The sequence below is a fragment of the Carassius gibelio genome, chromosome A19 (genome assembly GCF_023724105.1).
Source record: "Carassius gibelio isolate Cgi1373 ecotype wild population from Czech Republic chromosome A19, carGib1.2-hapl.c, whole genome shotgun sequence".
Lineage (NCBI taxonomy): Eukaryota > Metazoa > Chordata > Actinopteri > Cypriniformes > Cyprinidae > Carassius > Carassius gibelio.
Genome location: NC_068389.1, coordinates 17,000,155 through 17,017,107, shown reverse-complemented (window position 1 = coordinate 17,017,107; position 16,953 = coordinate 17,000,155). Strand labels below are relative to the sequence as shown.

The 16,953-nt window shown below is 38.0% G+C and overlaps 1 protein-coding gene across 1 annotated transcript in view; it reads right to left on the bottom strand.

Annotated features, from left to right (window-relative positions):
* Window positions 1–16,953, bottom strand: part of LOC127935281 (transcriptional repressor p66-beta) — a 40,778-nt gene that overhangs the window by 6,964 nt on the left and 16,861 nt on the right. Inside the window, exons 2-7 of the mRNA XM_052532989.1 lie at window positions 7,942–8,301; window positions 4,798–4,927; window positions 4,553–4,684; window positions 2,334–2,462; window positions 1,803–1,973; window positions 312–666 (exon numbers count right to left, since the gene is read on the bottom strand). Of these exons, the coding sequence (XP_052388949.1) occupies window positions 312–666; window positions 1,803–1,973; window positions 2,334–2,462; window positions 4,553–4,684; window positions 4,798–4,927; window positions 7,942–8,300 (1,276 nt within the window). The 5' untranslated portion in view covers window position 8,301. The remainder of the gene's footprint in view (window positions 1–311; window positions 667–1,802; window positions 1,974–2,333; window positions 2,463–4,552; window positions 4,685–4,797; window positions 4,928–7,941; window positions 8,302–16,953) is intronic.

Sequence of the window (16,953 nt, the reverse complement as noted above, 5' to 3'; positions counted from 1 at the left end):
CAACAGTAAAAGCAGAAAACAGGAGTTTAATGATTGAGTAGAATTATATGTCAATTAGGTCTACAATATATCAATTGAAACACCAATATGGACTTAAGTGATCATTAAACTACATTCATTTTAAGGTCAAGTTTGAATGGTTTCCACTTGTGTGTTTTGCCTTATTGATATTTTTGTATTGATTTCAGCTGATTTTAGATCAGCAGACATAAACGTCTATAATGCAAATTGCAATATGATTTTTTTGGCCATATTGCACAGCCCTATTGTCCAAGTTGTTTTGTTGTGTGGTTTGTTCCTCTTGCTCCTACCCTGACTATCAATGACGCTCTGCACGACCTCCTCCAGCCCCACCATGTAGATGAACTCAGAGTTGGCAGCAGAGGGCAGGAAGTGCAGCAGGGGCGCTGGAGGTTTAGGTGGAGGTATCTCCAGCAGGGTCTTCTCCAGCTGCTTGCGGAGGGCCAGTTTAGCGGCTGCTTGGCTGCTGGCCTGGTCGTTCAGAGAAGCGACGCTGGAGGAAAGGGTAGAGGGGCTGACAGCACCAACCCCACTCACTCCCACCCCGACACCAGCTGCTCCCGCTGCCTGCATGTGTGCCAGGTTCATGTAGATAGCCGAGGACGAGCCTGAACGCTGCGAGACCCCCACCTGCTGGCTGGCAGCCTGCATTACACAAAGCAAAAAGGCAAATCATCAGCAACAGACATAATCCATTTTTAGGAATGATTCATGTAGCGGCTGGGTGATATATTGAATACACCACATATTCAATATGATTTTGTTGGAGATATAAAACTAAACATCACAGTGAATATTGCTGTGATTTAATGCACAATTTTTATTTGGCTAGTAAGTCAAAGGAACACTCCTTTTTTTTTTCAGGCTCATTTTCCAACTCCCCTAGAGTTAAACACTTTTCCCATTTCGAATACATTCAGCCGATCTCCGGGTCTGGCGGAAGCACTTTTAGCTTAGCTTAGCATAGATCATTGAATCGGATTAGACCGTTAGCATCTCGCTCGAAAATGACCAAAGTGTTTCTATATTTTTCCTATATAAAACTTGACTCTTCTGTATAGTTAAATCATGTACTAAGACCAATATGGCTAGGAACTCTAGGGGAGTTGGAAAATAGCCTATTTGCAAAAAAAAGTGGAGTGTTCCTTTAAGGCCTGTTCCAGTTGGCATGTTTTATGCACCATCCTAAAGAAGGGGTATTTAAAATGATTTAAATTATATTTTAACAATTTAAACCTCATAAAGAAAAAAAGGATCAACTTTTTCAAACTTTGAATTAAAAAAAAAAAAAAAAACAATACTAAAAAGTTACAAATTACACAGATGTATGTGCATTGCTTGTCAAACACTTCAAAATGTTACAGTAAAGATCATACATTTTATATATAAAAATAAATAAATATATATATATATATATATATATATATACACACACACACATACATTAGTAATTGTAAAATATGTACAGTTTTAAAATTGTAATATATTTTTTAAATATGATTTATTCCAGTGATGGCAAGCTATCCATCACTTAATTCTTCAGTAGAATATCTTTCTTTTTTTTTACCATTAAACAAACATATTTTATCAAAAGATTGAAAACATATTTTGCTATCTAGCCTAGCACTAGTTCATGAATTCAGTCGTTTGAAATAAGCCAGTAATAAATGTATTAAACAAAGTATAAATGTGTCACGTGAACTTTAGAAAATAAATAAATAAATTGCAGCGAGAAAACCCACAAAACAATATAGGACGGATGAGTTTGAACTTGACGGTACCTGCTGATAGCTGACTGTGTTCCCCAAACCACCTGTGGAGGAGCGGCCCATGCCAGGCTTGGAGGGCATTCTCTGACCCTGAAGCTGGGCAGGATTGGGTGCAATAACCCGCTGTGACATCATCATTGGGGGCAAAGATGCATTGGCAGCAGACCTGATTACTGTGTGCCCCTGAGGTGGAGAAAGAAAAACACATACAGTTATTAATAACACTGCAATGCACTGTATGACCACTAGATGCCAGCAGACACTGTATATCAGATTGCACACTGTGGACATCAAATGCTTTGTGTGCACTCAACAGATGGACCGTAAATAAAAATGGTAACTGGTACCAATCTATGCTGATCTTAAGGTGCTGCTCCCATGGCAACCAACAGCAGGCTCTAACATGTTCAGTCTAATATGTACAGCATAATAAGGAGAATCCATGTGCATTATGCTTGTTCATAAAATCCTCAATAATGCATTTAGAAAAAAACAATGATCTGTTCTCTGCCCATATTTAGAAAGGCATAAAATCCCATGTACCTGTGCAGTGCGCAGGCTCTGAGGCTCAGATGAGTGCATGCCAGGCCGCACGGGTAGTTTCCCGAGCCCCTGTGAACTGTGCATGGGTGACGGCTGCACTGATGACGGGGCATTCTGGACCACTGGCACCTGAAAAGAGAAATATGAGAGGTCAGAGTTCTTCTATCAAGAACTCATATTGTACAGAGCTTCAATATAACTTAAAACAACAACAATAACCCCCCACGATGTAGTAGAGGGACTCGAGCTCCATTTATGCATACAACATAGCAAACAAATGATAAGCCTATTCATCTATAGTGGAATTTTACATGGTAAGCCATTTTAAAGAACATAATACATGAATCAAATAAGAATTTTAAAAAGTGTCATTAATACTATGCATTTGCAAAAACAGTGATTTAACAGGTATAACAACAACAACGATAATAATAAAACTAAATTCTGTAGCCAATAATACTGTAATTAATAATATAATAATATAAATTAATGACTATATTAACACCATTACATTAATATATGCCTCTGTATTTTGTGGGACTTCTTGTCACCCAAAATTAAGCAAATCAAATTTTCATCTTCCAGCTTAAGAGTAAGCTAACATTATTCATGCAGAGTGGGACATTAAATGCAAGTGAGTGTTTATGGGTTGTTCCTGTTTCTAGACAAGACACTGAGTTGAGAAGCACTGATAAAACATCTCAATGCCACAGTACATGGACAAACATTACACAGAGCTGTGATATGGTATCTGTGAGGTTATGGCTGCCCGTCTCGCTCCCGGTTACCCTATTTCACCCCCGCTAGCACCTAACGTCCTTTCAACAATATAATGATTTACCTCGACAGTTTTCCCTGGCATTAATATAACACTCTGCTGGACACGAGGGGAGGTTATTTTGCTTGGTGCTAAAACAGTGAAGGTGAACATGCTATATACAAAAGGAGCTGCAGTGTAGATGTGGAGCACAAATACAGGCAGATTTACAGCATACAACACTGCAACATTCAGTCATTGCTGAATTTTATTTTTTTATGCTAAAGTGCTGTCTCCAGTTACAGCTAACATGCAGAGACAACTATGAGAAAGCCAATCACAGAAATTGGAAGTGAAAAAGAGTACAGTAAAAATTCAAAACAGAGGATGCTAAAAGTACAAATACTTCACTTTAAGTTGATACCAAAATAAAACTAAATAAATGTGTTATAATACAAGTATTTCTACTGTGATATGATTTTGTAATGATTAAACATAATATTAAGAAAGTTAACTTATTCATACTGCTTCATAATTTGCTTGGATCACCAAGTCATGTGACCTAATTAATATTAATAAGCCAGGCCTTCACTATAGTAGAATTTTAGTTGCTGTTTGAATTAAACTAACACACACACACACACACACACTGTTGTTCGTGTTTTTTTTTAATGTTAATAGTTTTTTTTTTATGCAATTTATTCCTGTGATGGCAAAGCAAATTTTTCAGCAGCCATTACTCCAGGCTTCAGTGTCACATATACATGTAAAATACTGATTTGGTGCTTAAGAAATATTAGTCTTAGTAATTGAAATATTAGTTATATTATTACTATTATTATTATTGATGATAATGTTGAAAATGTTGTTCCACTTAATATTTTTGTAGAAACCATGATAAAAAAATTTGAATAGAAATTGAATAGAACAAAAATCTGAAAGGCATTGGATTAAAACTTACTTAGCTGTAGTCTAGATGACAATAAACAAGCCTGTGCAATTCTACACCAGAGAAGTACAAAATAAGATCCCTTCCATTAAAATAAATAAACTAAGCTGTTTACAGAGGCAGCTTCAGCTGATGGACATCGCATTCTATTTCTGACACAATGCAGCTACTACATCCACTTTATTTTGCCCATCCATCTGAAATAATATGATTTTATTTACAAAAGTCCTGTACATGATTTGATTACAATGCATTTTATATCCAAATAACTTCCTGTCAGTGATATGCCAGCTTGTGATCTGCTTTGAGCTACTGTAACTGCATACTACACTAAACGTGCACACTGGTATGGTAGGTATGAGGCTGAGATGTTTTCTCAATTCCAAAAGGTCTCTAATATGCCTGTTTATCCAATAAATCGAATAAAAATTCCCAACTGACAGAGTGTAGAGTTACTGGCCCAGTTGGCATCATGTGTACAGGGAGGTACAGGACATTGTGTACGGTTCTGACCTTTTGCACCACGTTCTCCTTCTGCATCTGACTCTGTCTCAGTTTCTTCAGGAGCACCAGCTTGGCCTCCTCCAGCCTGAGCTCCTCTCGGAGAGCTTTGATCATCTGCTGCCGCTCGTCGCCAGTCTTCCCCTGCAGATCAAACACACACGCAAGAGGTCAGCAAACAGGTTCACGAGACTCACTGAAAGGGTTTAATGGTGGGTAACCAACAATAGATCTGATTCCTCCATGGTATACTGCACCTTAAACATCTCCAGGTTGGCCTGATGCTGTTTCTCCTCAGGGTGAGGCGTGCTCCGGGGGCTGGACGCCTCGTTGTCTGATAAAATGATAACGTCTGGCGATGGAGTGCATCGCTCCCGAACTATTTCACTATGATAAGCACAATTAAAGGAATTTTTAGGGGCACTTTAAATACTCATTTTTAAGGGAGTCGAGATGAAAAAACAAGGCATAGAAACATCTTCAGGATAGAATAATAAAATTCAACACACACACACACACACAAAAAAAAAAATCATTCAGGGCTCCAGACCCCCCCAAAAAAAAGTCACTTAAGGAGCAATTTTGCAATTTTTTAAATACCTTAACATTTCAGACATACTGTCATGTATTTATGTGTCCCCTGCTTTTACAGCATCAGCATTTTAATCCATCATGTAGATGTGGATGTCCTGGGAACTAATGTTCACTTAAAGTTAGAACTAAACATCTTTTCCAGCTTCAGAACTATAAAGAATTGTTAATAAATAGAATCTGTGCAAATATCATTGAACCATAACTAGATCAGCATCACTTGGCCCTTGAGGATAGTTCTGGCTCCTCCACAGTGCATGCTATAAATGTTGTCATATATCCGGCACACATCCAGTCTGTTTTTCTTAAGTAACATGCAATTTTATCTTTAGCTCCTTGCATTATTTATTTTCATATAAACAGGTAAAGTAAAAATATGAATATGCAATAAAGTGCATATATTTAGCAAAATACTCCTTTTCGTAGTTATTTTTTCTAATAGGGATGAAACGATTAAACGAGAGCCAGTTGAAAATCGATTCAAATGTGACTATACAAATCGGTTGAGATGCTAAACAAATCATGATACAATTGGAGTAGTTTATTTGAGTGCATCTCGGAAGAGCAATTGACTATCTTTAGAAAAGTTTACGTGGTATTTTCTTCTCATTTTGCCTCTGAACAATGCATATTAACAAAGACTATAGAATACCGCAGACGTGTCACTCGTTTAGTTTTGAATGGGGAAAAATACAACGCTCAAAATGGCCACTCAATCGCAGGAAGCTCCGCATTCTGAACGAAAGATTGCTAATTGATAAAGTCAGCGTGTTACTGCAGCTGCCGTTAGAAGTCCCCACTGCTATAAACACAGCTAGCGTTTAGAGACGTGCGCCCAGGACTGCGCATGTGCACTGGCTGATCTTAAATGCTATTTGTGGAAAAGAAACAACATTTATTACACACTTGTCAGATTTCACTGGTGATTTCAAATCTGAAATTGAATCGTAAGCGTATAGTAAACAGTTTTGGAGAATTTTATGTTTCCTCGTACAAAGAGATAAGAGTTGCACGTTGTGATGCATTGTTTACAAGCTTTAAACATTGTGCGCAGTGTGAATGAGCGATTACATGAGACAATTCAGTAAGTTGTACTGTAAGCACTCTTATAATATACTTTGTCATCCATTCATGTTTATTTCGAATTATAATAGTAAAGAGAAAGATATGATGGGTTCACGTGCCACTTAAACTAAGGTGCTAAAGCAATCGCTCATCCCTCATTAAAGGTTGCCAAAACAGTATTTATTGTTTGAATTTCGTTATGAATTTGGCAGAATTTTTTAACAGATTTTTTGCTAATTAAAAGGTAACAGAGCACAAAGCTTACTGTGTTTAGCTCAATTGGTAGAGCATTGCCTTATCAAGTGCAAGGCTGGGGGTTTGATTCCCCGGGAACATATGATAGCCTGAATGCACTGTAAGTCGCTTTGGATAAAATCGTCTGCGAAAATGCATACATTTAAATTAGATTTTTTAATTTATTGGACAACAAGTATACCACAAATAATATGAAGTTCTTGCAGTAACAGAACAGCATAAAGACTAAAGATATTGATAAGAAGAAGCCATATTAGTGTCGCTTATAAACGTTAACGATATTGTTAATGTCCACACAGCAGACAGCTTTCCCTGTTGTAGTTTTTTCAAGTCAATAGACACTGCTTTTCTGCACTTTTATGTCGCTTGTCTCCTTCATTTTTGATTTCTCTCGTGCTGCACAACTGGAGCTGCTTTTAGCAGGAGTGCCATCAACGCTGGTGTTCGGCAGCGAAAAGACTGTTTTTCCACTTAAACGTTGATGCACATCGTTTCCATTTATTACGTGAACATAAAAGATGTGATCCCAAAACAATCAGGAACAAGTTATTACAAGTCATAATGTAAATTTATATAGTCACCAGTGGCGATCTCAGCAAAAATATCACTTGCAAATTAATATTTTTGGTCGGAAAGGCCGCAGTTTGGAGCCCTGCATTACTTGTTAACTGAAATAAAATATAAAAATGTTTTATTTCAGCTAGTTGCCAAGACAGTATTCTCATTTAAATTTAGTTTATCCTGAAGTACTAAAATAACTAAAACTGAAATAAAAATAAACTATATATATATATATATATATATATACTAAAAAATAAAAACTGAATAAAACTAAAAATTATTAAAACTTGAAAATTAAATGGTTAGTTCACCCGAGAATGAAAATTCGTCCATCTTCTACTCACCCTCGAAGCATCGTAGGTGTAATGGGTTTCCGCGTTCAGAATAATCACATCTTCTGAACAGTTGGCAACAAACACTCGCTTACACTCATTGAAAGGCTTGGAAGAGCAAGGACTGTTTTTAATATAACTTCGATTGGATTATTCTGAAAGAGGAAAGTCACATACACCTAGGATACTTCGAGGGCGAGTAGAAGATGGACGAATTTTCATTCTCGGGTGAACTAACCCTTTAAAATGACAAATTAAAAATATAGAAATGAAAAATGATTTAAAACATTAATGAAAACTACAAAAATATATCAATAATACTAAAATAACACTGGTTCTTAATAACATTACATTAAAATGATTAGTTGCAGAGTTAGCAGAACCAAAATAAATTTTTATAGTGTGTATAATATTTGTAAATGTTTAGTTTTATTTACCGGTATTTCTGAATGTGATAAAATCTGACTTACAAACAGATGCAGCATTTTTCTCTAAACGATGAGATTTTCACAGCTTATAGTCACGTGCAATTTATTTTCTGGAAAATGCGGTGCTCATTACAACAAACAGTTGTTAAACACTTTGCCGTAACCTCACCTCCTTCTGGCACTCATGTCCACTGGCTCATCCACTATGTTTTCCTTCCCATTCTTACTGGGCCCTCCATGGCCCCCGACTCTCAAACTTCCATTCATCTTCTCCTCGTAGGCCACAGCTCCCATCAGCCCCTGGCTGCCCCCCGGGCCTTTGCCCTCTGCCATGGCCGCCGCAACCGCCGCCCCCTCCAAAGCGGCCAGATCCTTGCGTTTAAGGAGGGCAAGCATCTTAAGTCTCTCCATGGCCTCGTGACCCTCCATCTTCAGGCGCTTGGCCAGAGCCTCGTCCCGCTCGTCTTGTGCCTCCAGACCCCGCTTCAGCAGGTTCAGCCTCAACGCCTCCTCAGACATCCGCTCCATCCTATCAGCGACATGGAAAGAGAATATTTGTGAACAATTTTTTTTTAAATCATCCACAGGAGCAAAGTTGATTAATACAAAAAAAATAATTGAATTTTAAATAACTTGAGGCAATCCTTAAGAAAAAAATAAATAAATAAAATGCATTGTGTTCATTTCGCAGCTGTATCAAGACATTTTACCGGTACTGGTTTCAAATACTGAAATTTTGGTATTGCGACCCTTATCTGTAGGAATCAGTACAAATTCCCCTCCCTGAGATCAGTGCAAATCACTTAATTATTCTTTTACAGTGAAAGAGCAGAAAGCAAGTGAGAGAGAGTGAGAGAGATCTACTATGACTCCTCACACACCCACAGACTTAACAGAGCCATTAGTCTGCCTCGTGCTGAGGCTGTGGACTACAGTGCTCAAGAACCAAGGCCTCTCCAGGCTTAATTGATAAATTACATGATCATTACATACAAATCAGTGTAACTTTCATGGTTTGACTGAGGAAATTTGCTTGGCTTCTTGTAGAGAGGATCTCCCTACCTCACGTTCAGTGCCTGTTACGACGAGCCAATACTGAGTGCAGACACGCAGCTGAATGGAGCTTCCTAAAACGTCACAAAGCGGTCACTGAGAGGGGACTGACTTTGCCTGTTGTGGGATCATATTTCTGGCACCACATTACTGACTGAAGATACAAGTCTTACTCAAGAACTAAAACTGAAGTGGAGTTTCCCAGAATCAACTGCAATGCTTTCAGCTGACAAATATATATTTTTCCCTGTTCCAATGTGTGTGTGTGTGTATGTGTAATATTATTTATATATATATATTTACAGGGCCTGAATTTCGTTTTTTAAACTGGGGGGGAATTCCCCCCTTACATGGGTCACATGGGGGGGATCTAAAGATTATGGGGGGGAGAATAACTTTTGATGCATCGGTCTAATTTAATCATGTTCATTTATTAATATCTACAGATTTGTATGCATGAATTGTGCATTTCCAGTTCTCAAATCAGTTAACAAAAAAAAAAAAAAAAACCTTTATACAAAATACATCATGCTCTTCAAATTGACATTAAGACCTCTGTTTAAACTAGGCCTATGCTATATATTAATGTCTATTTCAGTTCATGTGTTTCAGTTCAGTTCAATTCTTTGCTTTTTTTTTTACTTTTGATATTGATATCGTAAATTGATATTAAGAACTCAGTTTAAACTATAAGTATTTATGTCTTTCATACATTTCAGTTCTATTTCAGTCATTTTTTTCCATTTCTTTTTTTCATGTGACTTATTCTAAGTTTCTCATCTGTCTCTTCATCTTCATTTCTTTCCATTTGATGATGGCTCTGTTGAAGTCAAACTGCTCAAGGGAAGGTCCAAGCTCTGAAATGATCATTAGATTTGTGAGACTTGTATTATTCAGTGAATTTCTGAATTTAGTTTTGATCCTGTTTTGTGTGCTGAATCCACGTTCACACGACACACTCGCTACTGGTATGACCATGGCTGTCTGAATGAGTTTCTCCATTTCAGTGAAAACTTTTTTTCTTTGGATCGTGATCTGCATCATCCGAACTTGTCTTTCGCTTCAGCCAACGGTCCATATTTAAACTACTACGCTAACCAAACAATTAATTGTCTGTGGCCGTGTTAGTGCGCGCGGGAAATATGCTGCGCACAATGAATAGAAAACAAGGGGAAACGCGCAGTCACATGCTCAAACAAGTGGAAAGCTCGGGCGCGCGCGCCGCAGTCTCATTTCCACAAGCGCTTGCACTCTCGTGGCGTCTGTCGTTGCCATGCAACCAACTGCGCTCTCCATGATGCCAAGAAGGATCAGCAAAATATTAATTGATTTCTAGCCCTTGCGTTAACTTTATTACTAGATATATTTATAGATATATTTATGGAGATGAAAAATAATAAAGGCGCCCTGTACAGCTATGATCAGCTGTTCGGCCGAGCATTCAATGTTGTGACGCTGTAAGCTGCTCAGTTGGTTCGTTGCTGCCGCGCTCTATCACTCGCACACCATAAAGAGCCAAATGTTTTTAATGTTTCAGTTTCGTTATTACAACGACAATTTGGAAGCGGATAATTTCTTCACAAACAGCTCTTTTTGACTCAAAATGTTAGAATGCTGCACCTACACTTGATAGTGTGAATAAGATCAGCGCAACGCAGACCGCTGCATTGACAGCGTGAAACATGATCTGTCTACAGCAGCCAGGGCTCCGCCGTTTACTGTCTATGAGCTCAGCGCTGAGACAGAAAATGCCGGTCCAGCGCTGATTGAGGAATTAAATTCGAAAATAAAAGACAATTTGACTAGACAATTTGACATATTTTTTCTCGCATCTGTGAATTTATTTTTTAACCATTTGCTCTGAGATGAAGCAAATATATTTGTGCGGGAATTTCTCGCACTATAAAAGCTAACCTTGCGGGAATGGTTTAAATTATGCGCAATCCCCGCATTCCCGCACCGAAATTCAAGCCCTGATTTAAATATATTTCTCCGTACTCTATATATATATATATATATATATATATATATATATATATATATATATATATATATATATATATATATATATATATATATATATATATATATAGTTGACTACAGACAACTAAATCAACTGAAAAAATAAAAACGTTGTGACACTAGCAGTATAGAAATAATTGTTCAGTTGTAATTTAAATTTTAATTAAAAACAATTGTGCTGTTTTGAAAAAAGAGAAAACAGGAAATTATGAGACAGAAAAGGTGTGAGCTGCATTCAGACCTGCAATTGAACTAAAAATATAATGAATTTTCAACAGAAAACATGTTTTGGAAGTCTCGTTCACATTCATATAGATAGGAGAACCTCATGAAAGATATCCACCTAATTCACAACTTGTATGATAGAACATGAATTGGTTCTTAACCTTGTTTTAATGTTAATGAATTTAGAGTATTCTAAATGAGCAACCAAGTGCCAAAGGTTAGTAATTTGCATAAAACACACCCAAAACATCTCCATATAAGGTAATGTTTTGCCTTTCGTCACTAAGCAAACTTACAAAGCTCTCCAGACACTCTCTTGTCTGCAAGTGAATAGCAAGACCTTCGAGCATATATATATATATATAGACACACACACACAAAATATCCATGTATACTTTTATAAGTATATTCAAAGTGGCCGATTTTTGTAAACGTGGTTTCAGTTGTTCCTGCATTTTCTCACAAGTGTAAAAAAAATACAAAAATACAACTCATGATTTGTTAACGACAATATTTGTGTGCAGATTTCATACAAATGTGTGTGTATGCATGGTTAGTGAATGAGACTCACTAACCAAATAGTGATGTTTAATTAGCACTTCTCTGATGATGCATTTTCGCCATTTAAGCATCTTATTTTACTGACACAGAGTGAATAAGGTACAACAGGTAAACATGTTAGCAAAATCTCAGCACAAGAGAAAATATGTCAATCAGTTTGCTCAGTTGAGATATTAAGAAGTTCAGTTGAAATATTAAGAAAAGGCTTATTACCAATCTTTTTTTTTTTTTTTTTACTTCTATGCAACGGTTTTGTTGTCAGATCTAGTTTAGAATCACAGAGAGTCTGTTTTGGGATACAGAGAGAGAAAACTGTAGTGCAGTAGATTGATAGAAAGCACAGTCTTGCTAAAGAGACCGAAATGCCTGGAAGACATCCTCTCAGTCAATGAGACAGAGCGTTGTCTCCTAAAACATCACTTGTGGTATGATGAGACACATCGGGACCACAAATACAGGTAACTCAAATAATGGCCTGCATAAAATAGTGTAGTATGCATGTTTGATTTTTACACACGGTTTAAACCAGCGTGACACTGAAGCACCTGATGAGCCAATCTCTACTACTGCATTCTTACAGTCAGCCATTAACTTCCTTTCTCCCCTCTGGACAAAAGCACAACACACCACACGGAAACCCAACAGTCAGTCTATAACGTGACTGAATCACTGTGTGTGTGGGTTCCCATTGCAAAGCGCACACATATACTGCAGGGTCATGCATGCTCAAGTGCAGATTATAAGACTCTGCCGTACTCTGGACATGTGTCACATACTACAGATCTAAATGATCATATGTGTGTTTGCTCGTCTTTATTAGTTAGGCACGCTTGGCCGGCCCCTTCATGGCCAGAGGGCAGAGAGAGACTCTCCCCCCTCCCACACACACACACACACGGGGAGTGTCCGGACAGTGAATGTGCAGGACTCTATGCAGGCTATTGTTTGTGCTGGAAGCTCTTTATCTGTCTGATGCATTTGTATTCTGCTCATAGCTTCAGTCTAAAGGTAGAACATTATCAGGTGCTGCCGCCTGCCCTGTATTAATTCTTTGGACCCCATATAAAGTAACAGAGTAAACCTTTAATTATATATATATATACATATATACACATATACATATACATATACATATATATATATATATATATATATATATATATATATATATATAGACACACACAGTACAGACCAAAAGTTTGGAAACATTACTATTTTTAATGTTTTTGAAAGAAGTTTCCTCTGCTCATCAAGCCTGCATTTATTTGATCAAAAATACAGAAAAAAACAGTAATATTGTGAAATGTTATTACAACTTAAAATAACAGTCTTCAACTATATATATATATATATATAAAGATTTTTATTAAGCGCTTGTAAATTAATCATAATCTTACAAAATTAAGATCTTGAGAATCAGAATTTAAATAAGATTCAAACCGAACAGATTGAATCATTATCTTAGGAATCAGAATCAAATAAAAGAAAGAAACTGATAGCAATGAGAGCTAGTAAATGAATCAAACCAAATAATCTTATCAAATTAAGACCATGGGAATCAGACCCAAATCAAAATTAGGGTCTAATCGAATCGAGAGCTTAGGAATCAGAATCAAATCAAAATAATAAACAAATAATAACAAAAAGAGCCTGTAAGTAATCAAACCCTTTCAAATGGAGAGCTAAAGATTCAGAATCCAAAATCTTATTTGGGTTCTAACTGAATTAAGAACTTGTGAATCAGAATTTAATCTAGAAAACTATGCATGTACGTCCTGGAGTACGTTATAATCATATTGCCATGTAGGGGCAGCACCATTAAATATATGTTTTATATATGAATAAAAAGACAGAGTACACGGGTCAATTGAACACACTTTTATGAAGCAGAAAATAAAAACAGAATCTATTCACTTTTGAAAGGCGGCACATTCATCTCTGACACCTCTGAGCTCCCCTCTCTGTTTGAGGTCATACAGAATTCAAACATCTGCCCTAGGACTCCTTAACTTTGCGCATCTACAAGCGAGATATTGTTTATAATGTGAAGCGCCGGTGCGAAGCTGGGATCAAAGATGTGTAGACACACATATCGGTCAAGAGAAAAGCAGCATGGTACTACCAACCTCCTGTACTAAGAGACCACATCGACAAGACATCGAAGGAGAGTTTCTCATCGATGGGCTGACAAATGACACCCTTTGTGATGTAAACGTCAAGTAGGTCCTGATACAAACACACAAGCAGCATACATGTTGCCTTAGTGCTTTTGTTTGGCTCTAATTAATATTAGTGAACATCCAGCTCCTGGAAAGCTCAGCTCTATTCATCCACTCCTAGAAGACGTGACTGATCGCAGGCAGTACTGTCTATGGCAGCCATGGTGACCTTGCCTAGCCAGAATATTAAGAAAAAGGCTTTAGAAGTGTGTGTGTGTGTGTGTGCGCGCGCTTGTGGGCGAGATGAATCTGTATTCACTAACTGGACATATGACACCTCCACATTTCTGGTTGCAGTAATCCAAGACCTCTGTGACCAATGACCAATTACTTTCTGACTTCTCTGATATAGTGATATACATTTGAAAACGTTTGCCGACTTCTATTCTGACAGTCTAGCAAGCAACATTTCTATGAATATTCAGCTAAAGTTGAAGATAAAACATGGCAGATCAGGGATATCCAAGTCATGGCATGTGGAGGAGTTCAGTGTGTCCTGCAGAATGATGTGAGGAACATAATCTTAAAAGTACACGTTAAAACAACATGTAGATATTTGTTTTGTTGGTTTAACATATTCAAAATATTCCACTATTTTAAATACAGTAAGAAAGATAATATGAATTCATGTTTTCCAGCTGATTTGGACAACTGTCCCAATCCAGATCAGTTCATTAATCCACTCTGAAATGTGTCACTTACAGCAAAAAAAGACAACACTGACAGCCCAAAAAAAAAGAAGAAAAAAACTAATTCCAGGTCTCCACTGTAGGATTATTTATAAAATATATTATAAAATGATTATAAAATAAACAATGATCCAAAATAATCCAGAACAACACCTAAAAAGTTTGGCGTCAGTAAGATTAAAAAAAATATATGTTTCTCTCTTATGCTCACCAAGGCTGCATTTAGTTGATCAAATACACAACTTTAAAAGTTTTCTCTTCTTTAAAAATGATTTATTCCTGTTTTGCCCAAGCTGAATCTTCAGCAGCCCTGACTCCGGTCCTCAGTGTCACATGATCCTTTAGAAATCGTTGATATACTGAAAACAGACACACTGCTTAATATTTATGAGGAAAATCTAATACCTTTTTTTCAGATTCTCTGACGAATGGAAAGTTTTATTTGAAATAAAAAACTTTTGCAGTTCAATTTTGATCAATTTAATGTAGCCTTGCTGAATGTTTGACACCCAGGATAGTTTTATTTTATTTTTTATTTATTAATTTTTTTTACTGGCCAAATTACAAGTCTTCTGGCAAATCTAACACTACACACGGTTGACCTTACGGTCACGTTCATCTGTAGTTCTCATGAAACACAGTCCTGTAGTTATTCCTAAACCCAATTAAGCTCCCTAGACACACAAGCGACTGGTCTTAAAATGCTTTATTGTAGGGACATCCCCAATTACAAATTAAATTGAGCTGTAATTGGTCCCCTGATCACTTCATCATCTCTCTATCATCCCATTATTTCTCATGTCATCGTTCACTCTCATTCTTTTTCTGGCATAGTTTAATCATACATCCACCGTTGCATTGCATCGCAAAGTCTAACTTAAGAGATCGGTTTTAGCAAGCACAAAAACATCCAATGATCTCTCTAACAAAACTCTGCAAAAAATATTCCAGTACAGTTTTAAGAGAAAGCCACATAGCGTCCTTCAATTAAACAACAATAACTGAAGAATTAAGAAGCAAGCACATAAAACACTGATATATAATTTTGTATCCTTACTACAAACCACCCACCTTTCACGAATGAGTGCGTAAGCGGGAAAAAGGCGGGTGGGGGGGGGGGGGGGTTAAAGAGCGAGCGAGCGAGCGAGAGAGAGGGGAAAAAAGTGCCTGCGTGACTGAGACAGTAGAAAGAGTGAGGGAGTGCGTAAGCAATAAACGCACAAGCATACACATAACCAACAATGGCACCAGCCAGCCAATCAGAAGGTCCGTGCAGTGCACGTCAGTCTGACCCCCCCACACCATCACCCCCCACCCTTTACATAATATAATGACTGTCTCAGTCAGCTGCTACAAAAACCAGACTCTCTTTACTCAGCCCACTCCTTTATCTACCCCCCTTTTTGCATATCGACGCACACACACACACACACAAACATCCCAGCCACCCCCTTCATCATCCTCCTCCTCCTCCCCAGAAACCTGCACACGCGCACTCCACGACAGACTCACTGCTTTGGGCACTACGCCAGCCAACGCAGCAGCAGCAGCTCAGAGATGAAAAGAAAGAGAGAGCGAGAAAAAGAAAAACAGAGATAGAGAGTAAAATGGTGTGCGTGAGCACACCGCGGACGAGCCGTGTTGCTTCACTTCAGATGAGATTATCAGGTGATCTCGCCCTGCGACCCTCGCAACACCCTACACCACAACTTTCAAATCTCCATTTTATATAATCAAACTTCTGTCCCGACATACGGGTTACTTGTGCAGGACTTCTTTGCAAGGTAGGGAAAAGGCCTAAAAACTAGGAACAATTTGAGTATGTGTGTTCGTGTGGTTTGATGGGCCATACCGACACAAGACTCACTTTGTGCCCTTCAGACCCACCATTCTAATACAGCTGTGCCACACACCACAAAGCAGAGCAAAAACTGACCCCTCCCTTCTCGCTCTCCACCCCTCCCCCCTTCCAAAAAAAGTATTCCTTTTTTTCCTCCCTGGGTTGTAAAAATAAACACACACGCTCACTTTCTGGGGGCCCCTTAAAGGTACGGATGACCACAAACTACTTTTCAGTTCTTATTCTTTTTTTTGTAAACCGATTGTAACATTCAGAAAGCACATTTGGGATCTTAATCGGTTCAGGTGGGGGGCAGAGTTGGGGGTTAGGGCAGACTGAAGATGAAGACGATGGAACAGATGAAGAAATGGAATGAAAAAAAAAAAAAAAAAAGACAGCAGCACTCTCCTGACACGCTACCCTGTCATAATGCCAACCCTTAATTCCCCTCTGCCCATCCCCCACCGGCACACCATTTTCTTTATGCACACGCCACTGCTGCCTGTCGATCAGATCACTGCAAGCACAAAAATGTCCTCCTCCTTCTGCCCCCACTGCAAACGCCATCGCCC